General features: G+C 52.5%; 1 protein-coding gene across 4 annotated transcripts in view; it reads left to right on the top strand.

Moving 5' to 3' along the window:
* The window catches only part of MYH14 (myosin heavy chain 14), a 77,026-nt gene that overhangs the window by 48,528 nt on the left and 10,607 nt on the right, over positions 1 to 17,891 (top strand). For all 4 annotated transcript variants that reach the window (XM_088027207.1, XM_028091466.2, XM_028091467.2 and 1 more), the window contains 13 exons: positions 318 to 489; positions 1,696 to 1,908; positions 2,436 to 2,580; positions 2,717 to 2,923; positions 4,917 to 5,021; positions 5,109 to 5,261; positions 6,510 to 6,758; positions 10,497 to 10,709; positions 13,096 to 13,308; positions 14,170 to 14,331; positions 15,821 to 15,949; positions 16,609 to 16,697; positions 16,782 to 16,905. In XM_088027207.1, the coding sequence (XP_087883333.1) occupies positions 318 to 489; positions 1,696 to 1,908; positions 2,436 to 2,580; positions 2,717 to 2,923; positions 4,917 to 5,021; positions 5,109 to 5,261; positions 6,510 to 6,758; positions 10,497 to 10,709; positions 13,096 to 13,308; positions 14,170 to 14,331; positions 15,821 to 15,949; positions 16,609 to 16,697; positions 16,782 to 16,905 (2,174 nt within the window). The remainder of the gene's footprint in view (positions 1 to 317; positions 490 to 1,695; positions 1,909 to 2,435; positions 2,581 to 2,716; positions 2,924 to 4,916; positions 5,022 to 5,108; positions 5,262 to 6,509; positions 6,759 to 10,496; positions 10,710 to 13,095; positions 13,309 to 14,169; positions 14,332 to 15,820; positions 15,950 to 16,608; positions 16,698 to 16,781; positions 16,906 to 17,891) is intronic.

Consider the following 17,891-nt stretch of genomic DNA (forward strand, 5'->3'; position numbering starts at 1 on the left):
TGTCCCTTGCTATTGACTCAAAATCAGGAGGGAGAGAGCGCAGGAGAAGGCTGTGGAGACAGGAGAGGAGAGGACAGGGCAGAGACAGTCACTGAGCGGGAGCAGGGCTGTCACTTGGGGGTGAGGAGGAGAGGACAGCACCTGGGGGTCGGGCCCAGGGTCGGGGAAGCTGGAAAGGGGGAGCACAGGAGATGCTGAGCCACAGCTTTGCCGCCACCCCCACCCCGGCCGTTGCTGGGGGCAGGGCCGCGGGTGTCGGCGAGCTGCTGGGCGTGGGGTCTGGCGCCCTTCTGCATGGCCCCCACTTCCGCCTCCAGACCGCCTCCGGAAGGAGGAGAAGGGCCGCCAGGAGCTGGAGAAGCTGAAGCGGCGGCTGGACGGGGAGAGCTCGGAGCTGCAGGAGCAGATGGCGGAGCAGCAGCAGCGCGGGGAGGAGCTGCGCACCCAGCTGGGCCGCAAGGAGGAGGAGCTGCAGGCGGCCCTGGCCAGGTGCGCGGGGCAGGGGGCCAGCCACCCACAGTGCATGGCCTGCCCGCGGGAGGGGCGCCGCGGGGAGACTCCACCGGCGCGCGTGCGCCTCAGCCCCGCGGAGCCTCAGTGGCCCCTTCTGTAACCTGGACCTGGCGAGAGTTCCAAGCCCGCCGGGTTAAGGGAAGTGTGAAAGGAGGCCCCGCGTGTCCAGTAACTTGCCCAGTTCCGCGGTCGGAATAGGGGATCAGCTGTGATTTCATAAGCGCTCCAGTCATGAAAGGAATCCTATCATTATGATTACAGCCGGTCGAAATTATGGAGCACCTACTGTGTGCGCTCGGTGTTGTGAATGTCTTTTCCCCGTCCGAGAGCCCTTGATTATAGGCGCAGCTCAACTTAGATGTTAAAATGTGGAAAAATGTGTGTCTTATAATCAGTGGTGCGTGGGGTGTGTGTGTGGTTAAGAACCTGCGCCCTCATCTGACTTCTGGGTTCAAGCCCCGCCCCCGCCCCTTTTCCCGCCACCTGACCTCACCCACGTGGCATCCCCCTCCCTAGCCTGTTTCTTCATTTGTGAAAGGGGCGTGCTTTTGAAGCTACTCCTAAGGTTAGTGTGGGGATGAAGTATGAAAGTATTCTTTAAAGGACGCCTGGGTGGGTCAGTCCATTAAGCGTCTGCCTTCGCCTCAGGTCATGATTCCAGGATCCTGGGATCAAGCGCCGCCCCACGCTCCCTGCTCGGCTCTGGAGAACAGGGGATCCAAACCCTGGTCTGCGTGGCTCCATGAGCAATTTAACTCCCAGCCACTGCTGCCCCTCAATTCAGCTTCTCTTTGCAAGAGGCTGTGTATCATTGGGGCCATGAGGCTGATCAGATGCTGGGGTCAGCTCTTCCATTCGCTGACCTTGTGACCTGGGCAAGGACTTTCCCACTCTGTACATCAGTTTTCTCATTTGGTGTGATCATTAAATGAGATGATAAAGTAAAGGGTCCCTTGTGGCAGGGGCTCAGTAAGTGTCCCTGTGATTACTCTTGCTGTCATGCCCATTTTACAGCTAAGGAAACTGAGGCTCTGAGTACTGAGGCATGCGCCCAAGGGCAGAGCTAGGATTTCAGCCTGGGATGGACCACCCCCAAATCCACCTGGCCTCCCCCCGCCCCAGAAATCATCCCTGCCCTTTGCCGGCCCCTGTACCCACTCCATGGTCCTTGTCCACCCCCAGGGTGGAGGAGGAGGGCAGTGCCCGGGTCCTGCTGCTGAAATCCCTGCGGGAGGCGCAAGCAGGACTGGCTGAGGCCCAGGAGGACCTGGAGGCCGAGCGGGCAGCCAGGGCCAAGGCAGAGAAGCAGCGCAGGGACCTGGGCGAGGAGCTGGAAGCGCTACGGAGCGAGCTGGAGGACACGCTAGACTCCACCAACGCGCAGCAGGAGCTCCGGTGAGGCAGCTGGCAATGCCTGGGCACGGGCAGGGCAGGGTGCGGGGAGAGGAGAAGGACTTTGGTGTGAGCCCTCCATTGACACAGAGGTTTAGCCGTTCACCAGTTGTTTATTGAGTGTTGGCTCTGCACCTCGGCCAGGTTGGGGACAGAGATGAGTCAGAGCCAGGCGTTTCCCTCAGGGACTCCCAGTGTGGGGGAGGCAGATTCAGGCAAAGGGACCCAATCCAGAATAAAGTTTGCTCTAAGGGAGCAGCACAGGGCGTTGTGGATGATAAGAATGAGCCCCTAAACCACGTCTATGGAGGGAGTCCAGGAAGACATCCTTGAGAAAGGGCCTTTTGAATAGGGTTTTGAAAGATGAGTAGGAGCTCACCCTTAAAGCCACACTCCTCCCTCGGTTACCACCCAGATCCCTCAGGGAATGTAGAGTGAGGTCCTCATTCTTGAAGGGAAACAATAAAATGAGGCACTTCCTCAAAGTCCCTGCCTTTCTCTCTTCTGAAATCATGTTCCCTCCACAAAAGGTCCAAGAGGGAACAGGAGGTGACAGAGTTGAAGAAGGCTCTGGAAGAGGAGACGCGTGTTCACGAAGTAGCAGTGCAGGAGCTGAGGCAGCGCCACGGCCAGGCTCTGGGCGAGCTGACGGAGCAGCTGGAACAGGCCCGGAGGGTGGGTTGGGACAGGAATGGGGGACCCTGGAGGGCTGGCAGAGGGAATAGCCAGTGCCAAGGCCCTGAGGCAGGAGGATGCCCAGTCCGGTTGAGGGAGGAGGCATAAATCTTTACTTGTCTCTCTCCCTTGCCAGAGCAAAGGTACCTGGGAGAAGACCCGGTTGGCCCTGGAGACCGAAGTGTCTGAGCTGCGGTCGGAGCTGAGCAGCCTGCAGGCCTCACGTCATGAGGGCGAGCAGCGGAGACGCCGCCTGGAGTCCCAGCTGCAGGAGGTGCAGGGCCGGGCTGGTGACGGGGAGCGGGCTCGAGCGGAGGCTACCGAGAAGCTTCAGCGAGTCCAGGTGAGTGGGGTGGCCAGGGCAGGGACCCTCTGTGGGCTTCTCTTTGGTCCACAGCAGCCCTGTGGTCCTTTCAAACTCTTCCAGCATGATCACACACGAATAGCTGGGATTCGGTGAGCAATTACTTTATATCAACTATCCTATGTATTTCATTAAATCTTCCTGACTCTCCTAATATTGTTCCCCTTTCACATCCGAGGAAACCGAGGCCCAGGGAGGTGAGGCTGATCATCTAAGATCCCTCAGAGCCAAAACTCGAACCCAGGCATGCCTGACCCTATAGCTCTTAACCCTACCATGACCCCTCACCCTCTGAGGAGCCTTAAATAATCTGTATTCTGATGAGAAAAGCCCCGTTTGGACACATGGAACTGTGTGGGGATGATATCATACTGTGATGGTTAAAAGAAATGTGGACTTTTACATTTTAATTTTATTGTGTTTCTTTAAATGGCTGATACTTATGCGTTACTAAGAATACAAAGAAGCAGTAAAAAATGAAGGAAAAAATGACTTTTTAAAAAATAATTTTAAAAAGTAATTTATTTTTAAGTAATCTCTACACCCAGTGCAGGGCTCGAACTCACAAACCCGAGATCGATGGGGCGCCTGGGTGGCTCAGTTGGTTGAGCGACTGCCTTCGGCTCAGGTCATGATCCTGGAGTCCTGGGATCGAGTCCCGCATCGGGCTCCCTGCTCGGCGGGGAGTCTGCTTCTCCCTCTGACCCTCCCCCCTCTCATGCTCTCTCTCTCAAATAAATAAATAAATAAAATCTTTAAAAAAAAAGAAAACAAAAAACCCGAGATCGAGTCGAATGCTCAACCAACTAGGTCAGCCAAGGGCCCCAGGAGGAATGATTTTTAGTTGTCCAATTCCTCCAGGGGAAAACACCATTACAGTTCGTTTCCAGATTAAAATGCTGTATTAGGGTAAAAGCTAAACTACTATATAACAAAGGCACCCCAGAATCCATCAGCTTAAGTAAAAGACGTGTGTCTTTCCCTCCTGAGAAAGACTCAGGGTAAGCAGTGGAGGCTGGCAGGATACTGTGCTCCACAAGGTCACTTAAGATCCAGGTTCCTTGGTCTTGTCATGCCACTGTCCCTGAGAGCATTGCCCTCATCTTCAGAATCAAATCTGGATTATGGGCACATCCGTGCTTCTGTTTAGGAAGAAAAAGAGAGGGAGTGACAAAATGTGCATACATCCCTTTGCTTATATTCCATTGGCCATCACATAATCACGTGACCACAGCTAGCTGCAAGGGAGGCTGGGAAATGTAGTTTCACTAGCCACAGGCCTAGTGAATAGACTGTCATAGTGGGACCAGGGAAGAGTGGATTTGTGGGGGCAGCCAGGATCTGCCCCAAGTGGAATCATGCTACCTAGTGGTCACTGTACTAAATGTTTTACATATCACACACATAAGAGTGACACCAGAAGTAGAGTTTGGTGGCTGATAGCAAGAGTTCCAGGCAGCACTAGAAGTTTCTTTAGTGATGGAAATGTTCTGTATTTGCACGATCAGATCCACTTGGCCACTGAATACTCAAAATGTAGGGAGCAAAGCTGAGGAGATGGATTTTTACTTTTATTTAATTTTAGTTTTTAAATTTATGTAGCCATGTATGGCTGGTGGCTACTATTTTGGACAACACAGCTGTAGAGCCAGTCTGCGTGGCTCAGTCTTACCTCAGGTAGCTGTGTCATCTTGGGCAAATTTTGTAACCTTTCTGTGCCTCAGCTTCCCTTTATATAAACTGGGAATAGCACTATTGGTGTGTGAAACCAGTAGGCTTCCTTCCCTTGGAGAGTGAGGGCCTTATGGAATCTCTGCGTTTAACTATTTGAGGAACCACCAGGCTGGTTTCCCCAGCAGCTACCCCACTTGACATCATCATCACCAGCCCAGTGTAGCAGGGATTTGAGGGGGAGGAGCGGCTGGGGTCAACCGGGTGGAAGCCGCCATTGGAAGGTGCCCCTTCCCCGCAGGCCGAACTGGAGAACGTGTCTGGGGCCCTGAGTGAGGCCGAGTCCAGAGCCATTCGGCTGAGCAAGGAGCTGAGCAGCTCGGAGGCCCAGCTACACGACGCCCAGGTGAGGCCAGCCCCCCTCCCCGCCCCGCTCCCCGTGCCTCCCCACCCTCTGCCCTCACCTGACTTCCGTTTTCCCCATCATCTGCAGGAGATGCTGCAGGAGGAGAACAGGGCGAAGCTGGCCTTGGGGTCAAGGGCGCGAGCCCTGGAGGCTGAGGTGGCCGGGCTGCGGGAGCAGCTGGAGGAGGAGGGGGCCGCCAGGGAGCGGGCAGGCCGCGAGCTGCAGACTGCCCAGGCCCAGGTGAGCGGCCCCGGAGGGCGACCTCGAGGGGCCTCCGGTCCCAACCCGCCCCTCCTGGGTTCTCCAGCTCGGGGATGGCCCCACTGCCCACCTGGTCCTAGGCCAGACACCCAGGAGACCCCCATTCTCGTCTCCGACTCTCCCTCAGCCCGCAGCCTGTCAGTGCAGAGCCCACCCCTCCTCCCCCGATTCTCTTTCACCCCTGCTCTGCGTCTACACAGACCTAGACCTGCTCAGGCCTCACCCTCTGTCGCCTGGATCCTCGTCTCGGCCTCCCTTCAGACCTCCCTGCCTCCAGTTTCTCCCCTTCCAGCTCATCCTCCAGGCGGCCTTTCTACCACAGAGCTGCCTCTGCTCCTCCCCTGCTCCTCCCCTGCTCCTCCCCTGCTCACCGCTCTCCCTGGCTCCCCGTGCCCCCAGGATAGAGCCTGTGCCTCTCAGCCCTGCCTTTGCTGGCCCTTCCATGTCTTTAGCTGTGTTATTTCTCACCTCCTTTTCCACTTCATACGAGAAACCCTTTTCATTCTTCAGGACTCAATATCAGCCTCTCCTGTTGTGGGAGATCCCTCACCGCCCCGCTCTGCGCTCCCACACCCTTTTTTCTCCTCATCCCCATTCCAGTCACCTTGGGCTGGAACTGTCTCTGCCCTTGGGTCCCCCCACCAGAATGGGAGCTCCTTGAAAGCGGGACCCTCTCAGAGTTAGATCTTTGTCTTCAGCACAGGCCAACATAGAGCCTAACACATAGGAGGCCTGGAGAAATGCTTGTTGAACGAATGAGTGCTGAATGCATGCCTGTAAATATCCTTATTCAACTGGCCGACTCCTATGCATACTTCGGGATCCATCTCGAATGCCCGCTCCTCCAGGAAGTCTCTCTTGAATGTTCTAAACAGATTCTAAATTCCTCCTGTGGGCACCCACGGCTCCCATGCTTCTCCTCCCTTAGCCTCCACCACCCTGGCCGTGCTGCTCAGTCTCCCCCCCTTCAAGGGAGGTTCCCCAGGGTGGAGTCCAGGTCTGATTCATCTTCTGGGTCCCCGTGGGAGTAATTTTCATCTCCTGGAGAAGCTGAGGTTCACACAACTCCCAACCTCAACCCTACTCCAAGGCAGAAGAACCCAGTGCAGCAAGTCACTTCCCTCCTCCAGCCTCAGTCTCCTCCCCTGGGAAGTGGGGCACTACCAGCTCACGCCTTGGTCGCAGCCATGACTGCCACCCACCCTCTCCTCCCACCCCACTCCCCAGCTGTCAGAGTGGCGGAGGCGCCAGGAGGAGGAGGCGGGGGCACTAGAAGCTGGGGAGGAGGCGCGGCGCCGGGCAGCCCGCGAGGCCGAGGCCCTGGCCCAGCGCCTGGCAGAAAAGACCGAGGCGGTGGAGCGGCTGGAGCGGGGCCGCCGGCAGCTGGGGCAGGAGTTGGACGATGCCATCATGGACCTGGAGCAGCAGCGGCAGCTCGTGAGCACGCTGGAGAAGAAGCAGCGCAAGTTCGACCAGGTGGGGCGCCTCAGGCTCCCAGGTGGGAAGTGCGGGTGCTCTGTTGCGCTTCTGAGGCTCAGCTGTGAACTTGGGGGGACCACCGGTCAAGATGCTTCTTCCCTCTAAGCCTCTGTCAAATAGGCCCTGCATCCATCCTGGTTTATGTCTCTTGTCCCAAAATAATTATTGGTAGTACCCACTGGGCGGGGTACTCATGTGTGAGAAGGGGGAGCGGCAGAGGGAGAGGGAGAGAGAGAACCTCAGGCTCCACGCTCAGCACAGAGCCTGACGCAGGGCTTGATCCCTCGACCCTGAGATTGTGACCTGAGCCAAAAGCAAGAGTCGGAGGCTTAACTGACTGAACCACCCAGGTGCCCTGGTCGTACCTACTCTTACTCCACAAGATATCCTGAAGGTGCACCAGAGTGTACTGATGAGGAATAAATGAAATAACACATCTTGCTCCTCCTGCTGACTCACTGTGTACCTCAGGCAATCTGCTTTTCCCGTTTTAGCCTCAGTTTGCCTGTCTGGGAAATGGGGATAATCTTAAGCATCTGGCAATCTGAGGATGAAATCGAAATCATAGGACCCCACAGCATTAAGATCAGGCAACCCTGAGGTTCACATCCCAGCTTGGCCCCTTCTGGCTGTATGGCTTGGATGACTTGCCCAACCTCTCTGTGCCTTATTTTCTTCATCTAGAAAATGGGAGAGTCATTATTTTGCCTTCATTTTTGAAGGATATATCATTGGCTCTTGAATTCTAGGCAAACAGTTTATGCTTTAAGCACTTTGAAGAGATCATTCCATTTTCTGTGGCCTCCATTGTTTCAGATGAAAAGTTAGCAATCATTCAAATCCTGTGTCTTTGTAGGGGATCTATGTTTTCCTGTCTGGTTTAAATTTTTTCTCTTTATCTTTGGTGTTTAGCAGTTTGTGATGTATGCAGCTGTGGGCTTTTGTATTTATCCCACAGCTGTGGTTCGTGTTTTTGATCAAATGTGGAATTTTCGGCCATTATTTCTTTAAATATCTTTTCTGCTCCATCCTCTCTTTCCTCTTCTTTTCAGACTCCAAACACATGTATGTTTGACCGCTTACTACTGTACCATCGATTATCAAGGCTCTCTTTGTTTCTCCTAGAATTTTATATAAATTTTTCTCATATAAATTTCTTTTTTTGATTGGCTTCTTTCACTCAGAATTATTTTGAGATTCATTCATGTTTTTGCATGGATTAATAATTCATTCCTCGGGGCACCTGCCTGGCTCCATTGGTCGAGCATGTGACTCTTGATTTTGGGGTCGTGAGTTCAAGCCCAACGTTGGACATAGAGATAACTTAATAAAACAAAAATTTTTTTAGTAATTATTTATTCCTTTTTTTTTTTATTGCTGAGTATTATTCCTGTATCGATAGAACACATTTTGAAAACCATTAACTTGTTGATGAACATTTGAATGGTTTCTAGTTTGGGGCTGTTATGAATAAAACCTTAGTCTTTCTAATAGGATGTGGTGGTTTGACTTCACATTTCCCTAATGAGCAGTGACATCGAGCATCTTTCATGTGCTTATTTGCTCTGTATACCTCTTTGGTGAAGTATCTGTTCAAATTTTCTGCCCATTTTTTAAAAATTGGGTTGTTTCCTTTGTTTTGTTTTGGGGGTGGGGGTTGTTTCTTTTATTATTGAATTGTGAAAGTTCTTTATATATGGTGAATACAAGTTCTTTACCAGATATATTGCTTTGCATCTATTTTCATCCAGTCTGCAGCTTGACTTTTTGCTCTTCGTAGAGTCTTTCAAAGAGCAGGAGGTTTGAATTTTGATGAAGTCCTATTTATTAATTTGTCACTTGGTGGGCTGTGCTTTTTAGTGTTGTGTCTGAGGAGACTTTGCCTAACCCAAGGTCACAGAGATTTCCTATATTTTTTTTCCAGAAGTTTTCTACTTTGCAGTTTTATATTTAGGTCTGTGATCCAGTTTGGGTTAATTTGTTTATATTGTGCTCTCATGGCTCCAAATTGATTTTTTATACATGGCTGTTGAATTGTGCAAACACTGCTGAAAAGACTTTCTTTACTGACTCATTCTTGCATTGATATTAAAAATCAGGTAGCACCAGTTGTCCAATCTTTTCTTCTTTTTCAAAGTTGTTTTGCTTCTTTCAGGTCCTTCGCATTTCCGCATGTATTTTAGAATCTGTTTGTCAGTTTCCACACACAGAAAGAAAATCCTCTTGATCTGGGAGTGTGTTAAATCTACAGATTAATCTGGGAAGAACTGATATCCTAATAATACTGAGTTTTCTCGCCTAGGGACGTGGTACCTGTGCCCATTTATTTAGATCTCCTTTACTTTTTGTACTTTTTAAAAATTATTCATTTATTTATTTATTTGACAGAGAGAGGGGGGAGAGATCACAAGCAGGGGGAGCGGCAGGCAGAGGGAGAGGGAGAAGCAGGCTTCCCGCTGAGCAGAGAGCCCGACTCGGCGCTGGATCCCAGGACCCCGGGATCATGCCCTGAGCTGAAGGCAGACACTTAACCAACCAAGCCATCCAGGCGCCCCCTTTTTGTACTTTTCAGTGTACATCTTTCATCAGATTTATTTCCAACCATTTCATATCGTCGAAGCTGTTTTAAGTGGTTCTGGTTTTGGCGCCTGGCTGGCTTAGTCAGAAGAGCATGCGACTCTTGATCCCGGGATCATGAGTTCGAGCCCCGCACTGGGTACAGGGATTGCTTAAATTAAGTGGTTCTGGTTTTTATTTCAGTTTCTGATTGCCAGTATATAGAAATACAGTCGGTTTTTATGTATTGATCTTGTATCCTACAATTTATTAGCTAAACTCACTTAGTGTTAGCAGATTTTTTTATAGATTTCATTGGATTTTCTACATTAGTGACCCTGTTTTCTATGAATGAAGACAGTTTCGTATCTTCCTTTCCTTTTTTTCCCCCTTTCCTGTGGGACTCCAAATACCTGTGTGTTTGACCGCTTGATACTGCCTTGCATGTTATTATAGCTCTGTTAATTTTTTTAGTCTTTTTCTTTTCCTTTTTTTTTTTTTTTCTCCCTCTCTATTTAGATCATGTCTATCCACCTGCTTTCAGGTTTACTGGTTCTTCTGATGTGTCAAGTCTGCTTTCGGTTTCCTCCAATGACTTTTTGATTTCAGATATCATGCTTTTCAGTCCTGGCCTCTCTAATTGGTTCTGTTTTAGTTTCAAATCCCTCCTGCAATAACCTTGGGTCTTCACCCACTGTATCCATCTGGTTCTGAAGTTTACTAGTCATTGTTAAAGTCCTTGTGTGATGATCCCAGTGTGGAGGTCATCTGTTGGTCTTTTTCCATGGACTGGTTTTTCTCTTGACCATGAGCCCCGTTCTCTTCCCTCTTGGCAGGTCTTGAAAGTTTTATTATTGCTAATTTCTGTGTCTTAAAAAACAGCAAAGGTTGAAGTACATTTTTAAAAATTATGTACATGTTTTTTTACCACTACCCCAGGAGGAAAAAATAACCTTTCCTCTTTTGGGTTTCTAGAGTGAGGGGCTCATCAGTTTGATCCACTCAGGAGTTGGGCTGGTCTGGGACACAGTTGCAACTTTAATCCTTCTACCTCCCTCTTGTGTCTTTGCCTTTGTCTCCCTCTCTCTCTCTGTCCCTGGCTGCTCCCTCTTTCCCATCCACTTGTACACTCCTTTCAGCTAATCTGTTTCCCCCACCCCATCTCCCTCAACCCGGAAGCTCCTGGCAGAGGAGAAGGCAGCTGTACTGCGGGCGGTGGAGGAACGTGAGCGGGTCGAGGCGGAGGGCCGGGAGCGCGAGGCTCGGGCCCTGTCACTGACTCGGGCGCTGGAGGAGGAGCAGGAAGCACGTGAGGAGCTAGAGCGGCAGAACCGGGCCCTGCGGGCAGAGATGGAAGCCCTGCTGAGCAGCAAGGATGATGCCGGCAAGACCGTGAGCAGGGGCCCCCACACCCCAAGACGCACATGCGGGCCACTGCATGCACACCCGACGTTGGGCGGCACATACACACGTGCGTGCTCTCGTGCATGGAACATGAAGAGCATCAGCCACCAAAGTTACATGTTCATGCCCAGCACAGAATGGGGGGAGAGCTGCTGACCAGGCCTACGTGCTCCCATAACATACACAGAGTGTGAGGAGAATCTTCCACCAAACACATGTATTTACACATGCAGGAAGTAAGGAAAACCGTTCATCAACATGCATGTTCACATACAGATACACAGAACAGGAGGAGAATCTTCCAGAGAACACACCCATTCATATGTACACAGAGCATGAGAACCACTCATCGTATGTGTGTATGAATAGTCAGAGCAGGTGAAGAGAATTTACCGCAACATACAGCCTGAGAACCACACCCCAAACATGACTATGTGCACATGCACACACCGCACACACTGCACACCACACATAGACACACACCGCACACACACATGCATCCCCTCACACACATTGCACACACACACATATCCCCTCACACACCACATACACCACACACATACATCCCCTCACACACATATCCCCTCACACACACCACACACACACCAAACACACACATACATCCCCTTGCACACACCACATACACATATATCCCTTCACACACCACACGCACACTGCACACATACACATCCCCTCACACACCACATACACCACACACACACCCTTGCACACACCACACACAATCACCGCACCCACCGCACACACACATACATCCCTTCACACACACTATACACACCACACACACATATATCCGCACACACACCCTGCACACACACACACACATCCCCTCACACCATACACACACGTACATCCCCTCACACACACCACATACCCAGTGTGAAGACATCCCACCTTGCCACCCCCAAACCTACCTAGCACAAACAGGCTCTCCGCAGGGCCAGTGAGGAGTCCCCTAGGCCTGTCCCCAGTCCCCACTCACCCAGCCAGCATCCCAGCCTTCTGAAAGGTCCATCATACCCTCCATTCCATCCTTCCATAGTTTGTCCAACAAATATACTTATGGAGCAGCAGCAAGGACAGGCCCAGGGACACCAGCCCCCCTGACTGGTGAGGGGAGGCACTGACAGAAGACATGGTTCAGGGAGGCCCTAGGCAGACACTCTCCGGATGTCCTTCCCTATTGCCAACAGCGTACTCCCATGGGTACAATGGAGAAGGACTTTATCTTTTCCACACGCTCCAGTGTAGATCTGATGGAGCGTTTAGCCAAGCCTGGAGAGAACCCCTAAGCCCCGTGACGTACCTTGGCCCGCAGCCCCGGGCGCTCTAGAGCCAAAATCCAGCTCATACTCAGACTACTAAGGTCTCTCCTTTGGGAAAACGGCCAAGTTATACATGGTGACTCCAAAGGCCTACTTTGTGGGAAATAGGATGTTGATGGGAGAAAGTTGAATTCCTTCCAGCAAATAAAACTGATTGGCAGGTGCCAAATAGGAGGGGAAACCTGTTGGCCTCTTCTGAGGGCAGAAAGTAGACCCTGTCCCTGATGAGAATTTCCATGAGGTTCTTTGGGCAGTAGTGACAGGTAGATAGGGTCCCTCTGCCCCTGTGGAACTCACAGTGCACTGTGGGGGCAGGCGTTGCATAAAAAGACACATAAGCTCATGTTAAATAACCATTGTGACTAAGGCTGGGTTGGGGAGGGGCTCAGGGCCAGCGACATGGGTAACAGAGAGGCCCCGACAGGCCAAGGAACACTTTTTTAGAAGGTGACAGTTAAAGGAGAGGCATGATGGGGGAGGGGGGGTGCCTCAAAATTTATAAGCCCAGATCTGCCTTCACAGGGTGTTTGGGATTTAATTTACAACTCCCTGGAAGGGCTGAGAAAAAAAAAAAATCGCAGGAGAGAGTGGGATGGCGCTAATCTGGGGGGGGGGGTCCAGCACAAATCAACACTCGAGTCTGGGGCAACATCCCTTCAACGCATGTCCACACAGGATGTTCCCAAACCTGAAGCCCCTTAGTGAAGTGAGCTCACGATGCAAAAATCTCAAAACCCACAAGGAAATAATCCACCGTGAGTGAGAGCTGGCCTAACAAACACTGGATCTCAAGGGCTTTGGATAACAGAACTTGCACGCAGAGGTTATTAATGAAATGTTTTAGGGTGATGCAGAATGAGACACCCAGTAACTAGCTGCCGGGGAGATGGTGAATGAATGAGCAAACCAGAATGTGCACATCACCTTGGCCATCAAAGCTTCCCTCACACTGTCCTAGGATAGATCTAGGATCCTGGCCTCCCCCTCCCTGTGCCCCAGGAGCCCAGGGCTCACCCTCGCCTCCCCTCCAGGCGCATGAGCAGGAGCGATCCCGCCGGGCGGCAGAACAGATAGCCAGCGACCTGCAAGCGCAGGTGACGGAGCTGGAGGACGAGCTGACGGCAGCCGAGGACGCCAAGCTGCGCTTGGAAGTGACCCTGCAGGCTCTCAAGGCACAGCACGAGCGTGACCTGCAGAGCCGAGATGAGGCTGGCGAGGAGAGGCGGCGGCAGCTGGCCAAGCAGGTACGGGCAGACCGGGCTGGAGGCCGGAGGGCGCCCATCCGGCTGGGAGGGCTCTGCTGCCTTCAGGCTAAAAGAGGGGCCAAGAAAGTCTCACTCACCTACCTGCTGCTCAGTGTTGCTTCGCAGGGCCCTCCTGCTTCCCAGCCCATTCACCCAGCATCACCCGTGAATCCGCGGGCATGTCCCATTGACAGACTGACATACCCTATCGGACATCATCACCAGACCATTCACCCAGCATCTACCTGGGTACCCACACAGCCCCCCACCCACACACAACCTCTCCACGAACCAACGCTTTAATCCAGCCTCTCCTCCATCCGCCCAGCTACCCCCTTTCCAGAAACTTCCTCGCCCCAACCCCCAGCCCCCCCCCCCCCCAGCCTGCCCAAGCGCTCCTCCATCGCTCAGGGACCAGCTCCTCTACACCCCTTCATCCACAGCCTTCCTCCCTGGTTCATTTACTCATTCCCCTCTCCCTGTGGTTGGCAACATCCATTTCATGACTCTAGTGGGGGGACTTCAGGTGCTCTGCCGCCGGCTCGAGCTGGGTGCTGAGCATGGGAGGTACAAGGCAGCCGTGAGTGTACAAGGAGCCTCTGGAGCTGTGCAGAAATGGGCTGGAGGGGACACATGCGAGCAGAGCAGAGGCTGGAGTAAAGGGGGCTCCGGAAGGGTAAGGGCCTAGGGCTTTGGGGACGAGGATCCGGGATCCGTTTGGGGTGTAGAGAAGCAAGAGGGCAGGAGGAAAGGCGCTGGTGGCCTGGACAGGGGCTGGCGGGTGCCAGGCCAGGTCACTAGCATGTAGAGGGAGCCTGGGCCTCCCGCCCCCTGAGCCTGCCCCTCCCGGCCTCCCCGCAGCTGAGGGATGCGGAGGTGGATCGGGACGAGGAACGCAAGCAGCGCGCCCTGGCCGTGGCCGCCCGCCAGAAGCTGGAGGCGGAGCTGGAGGACTTGAGAGCCCGGAACTCGGCCGCCGCGCAGGGCAAGGAGGAGGCGGTGAAGCAGCTCCGCAAGATGCAGGTAGGGGTGGGGCTTAAGCCCCCTGCGAGTCGGCCCCTTCGACCGCGCGAGCTGTCGCTCTGTAAACATCCATGTGCCAAAGGTTCACTCGCTTTTTATATTTTTTATTTCCTTTACTTAAAATGCTTAGCTTAAAGTCCAGTTTCTTCATTCTATTTAATTTTTGAAATGTAAATGCCTTAGGGTTCCTCCCCTAATATCAAAGTTATATCTGGTTGTTTAAAAAAGATTGGGAGGGGGGTTGCCTGGCTGGCTCAGTCGCTGGAGCATGCGACTCTTGATCTTGGGGTCATGAGTTCGAGCCCCGGGTTAGGAGTAGCGATTACTTAAAAAAAATTTTTTTTTGGTGACAATAATGTGTCCGTGTAAAGTCTTAATTGTTTTTTAAATAAAAAAGTATAGAACTGGACTGTCCGATACACTGGGTACCAGCCCCATGTGGCTGTTGGGCATCTAAGGTTCGGTGGGGCTGAGATCCAAATTACATGCTGGATTCTGAAGACTTATGACCAAAAAAAAAAAAAGTAAAATATCTCAATAACCTTTATAGTGATTATAAATGGAAATAATAACATTTTGTATATGTCAGGCTAAATAAAAATACACTGTTCAAACTACTTTCACCCATTTCTTTTTCCCTTCCTAATGGGGCTACTTGAAAATGTAAAACAACACATGTCCTTGCAGTATCTCCCCATTGGGCAGCGCTAGGACAGAAAGATCCCTCTCCAAAAAGTAAAAATTTCCCACTACGTCACCCCTGAGAGAAGGCGCCTGCACTGAAAAGCTGTTATTATCAAGCAAGTAATAATATTCATAACTGCGATGATGATTGTCCTGCTAGTACCAAACCCAGTACTGTCCTCACTGACCTCTCTACAGAGTTTTTTTTAATGGTGATAGGCATCAAGTTTGTGTTTTATTTTTCTTTAAGCGCCATTGAAAAGTCTTACGCTGACTTCTTTACACACTCAGTGGTGTGGCCGCATAGCAAAGTGACTAGAAGTGGAAACCCTGGGGCCAGATGGCCTGGGTTCAAGTCCTGACTCTGCCATTTAGCACACTTGGCTCATTGCTGAGCCTCTCTGTGCCTCAGTTGTTCCGTGTCTACACTGGGGAGGAAACTAGTCCCCACCAGCTGGAGTTGTGAGGATGAAGGGAGTCAGTACGTGTATATAACAGAGCCTGGCCCCACGGTAAATGATCAGTAAGTGTGCGCCAGCATTATTATTACTGCAGAGTCCAAATACTACACCCATTTCACGCTTATTTTAGTTTTAAGGTATTACTTTTTTTAAATTGGAGGTAGCCGAAGCCCAGAGAGCGGGAGGGGCTGGTCCAAGGTCACAGAGCCAGGGGCTGGGGCGGGCTGCAGGGCTTTGCTTGCTCTCGGGGAGCTGGGAAGTCCCCGCAGGGCTGAGGCGAGGGGAGGGGCTTCCCCGTGAGTCATGATCAGGCTGCACCCGCTCACTTGCTTCATTCCGCCCAGGCCCAGATGAAGGAGCTGTGGCGGGAGGTGGAAGAGTCGCGCAGCTCCCGGGAGGAAATCTTTACGCAGAACCGGGAGAATGAGAAGCGCCTCAAGGCGCTGGAGGCGGAGGTGCTGCGACTGCAGGAGGTAATGCCAGAATGGGCAGGGCCCTGGAAGTGGGGGGGGCGGGGCCCTGGGGATTGGAGGCGTTAGGGGGGGGCTGAGGGGGCTGGCCAGGGCCTGGGATGGGAGACGAAGGGGGGCGGGCCCCTGGGGATTGGAGGGGGTTGGGGGTCGGGGCCAAAAGACTGGACTTGAGGGTACTAGGGAGCCCTGGGAGGGTTCTGAGTAGAGCAGGGGGGATTAGAGTCAGGAAGGCTGCGGAGAGAGGACAAGGCCTGAGCTGGGACGTGGGGGCGCAGGGAGGAGACAAGGCAGAGAAAGTAAAGGGTCAGCGTGGACAGGGCTGTGGGTCGTAAGGGGGCAGGGGAGGTGAGGAGAGACCTGGGGGTCAGGCCCCGTGACTGGGGGGACCTCGAGGAGCGGATTAGAAAGGAGATGCTGAGCTCAGTGAGGCCCTGCTGGGGGGAGGGGCCTGGGGATGGACATGAGTCAGGGGCTCTGGAGAGACCGATTTAGGCGACATCTGCCTGTAGATTGAAGTTCATTCCAAGGTTGTCCAGGGATGGAAGGTCGTGTGCACTGAAGACAAGGCCAAGAGACTTGAGGTGTGAGGAGCAGGGAGGCCGATGCCCAGATAGCCTCACCCCATCACTGCTGACCACCAGCCTTCTCTGCCATCACAGGAACTGGCCGCCTCTGATCGTGCCCGGCGGCAAATCCAGCAGGAGCGGGACGAGATGGCCGACGAGTTGGCCAATGGCAGCCTTAGCAAGTGAGTGGCCCACCGTAATGTGGGGCAGGGCACCCTCCCTGGCCCTCGCACCCTCTCACCTCCCCCTGTTCCCATTCTCCTTAGGGCAGCCATTCTGGAGGAGAAGCGGCAGCTGGAGGGACGCCTGGGGCAAATGGAAGAGGAGCTGGAGGAGGAGCAGAGCAACTCAGAGCTACTCAATGATCGCTACCGCAAGTTGCTCCTGCAGGTGAGCACAGCCCTGTCCCCCCGGGTGGCCTGGGTCCTCACTGACCTGGGACCGTAATCTTCAGTCCTTTTATTCAACAGATAAAGGAGAAGGGAATGTCCGGGTTGGGTTTTAATGGTTGAATAGGAGTTCTCTCTGATGCATTCATTCCCTTGTATTTCTGAGGCTTCTCGAGGGCTGGATCCAGAGATGAATGATGTGGGGTCTCTGTCCTGCAGAGTTCCCTGGGAACATAGACATGGAACTGCAGTGTCTATGGGTTGGGTGGCATGTGTGATAATAGAAGTATCTTGGGCCCAGCAGGCAGACAGACAGATAGATGGACAGAGAGAGAGAGAGAGTGGGGGAAGGAGGGCGAGAACTCGCTGCAAGAATCATAAGGAGGTCTGTGGAAGAAGGGACATTTGGCTGGGGTTTTAAGGCATAAGTAGGAGCTAGACAGAGAAAAGCATATTTTCATTTGTATATTTATTTATAAATACTGTCCAAGGCTTCTGGAGGCTCAGGTCCTATTCTCGGTGGTGCAAGGGACCTGGCGATGGATCATTCCAGGTCTCTGCCTTTAAGGACATCCTAGTCTGTTGGAGGAGACTGACTATCCCAATACAGAAGTACAAATGAAAATGGAGGAAGCACAAGACACTGTGAGAACCTAGAGGAGACTGCTGACCCAGCCTGGAGGCTAGGTGCTATCAGGGAAGACTTCCTGATGGAGGAAATGTCTTAAAAGATCTTGAAGGAAGTTAAGAGCTTGCCAGGCAGGCAGTGGAGTGATAGGATTTCCAAAGAGAGACCTATGTCTCCACTAATTCATTACTTTTTTTTTTTTATTTGAGAGAGAGAATGTGTGAGGGGGGTGGTGGGGAGGGGCAGAGGGAGAGGGAGAGAGCATCTCAAGCAGACTCCACGCTGGGCATGGAGTCCACGACTTCCACGACCCTGAGATCATGACCTGAGCTGAAATCAAGAGTCGGATGCTTAACTGA

Source organism: Eumetopias jubatus, unplaced genomic scaffold (genome assembly GCF_037043125.1).
Source record: "Eumetopias jubatus isolate StellerSeaLion01/CBP00866 unplaced genomic scaffold, mEumJub1_p1.0 scaffold_10, whole genome shotgun sequence".
Taxonomy (NCBI): domain Eukaryota; kingdom Metazoa; phylum Chordata; class Mammalia; order Carnivora; family Otariidae; genus Eumetopias; species Eumetopias jubatus.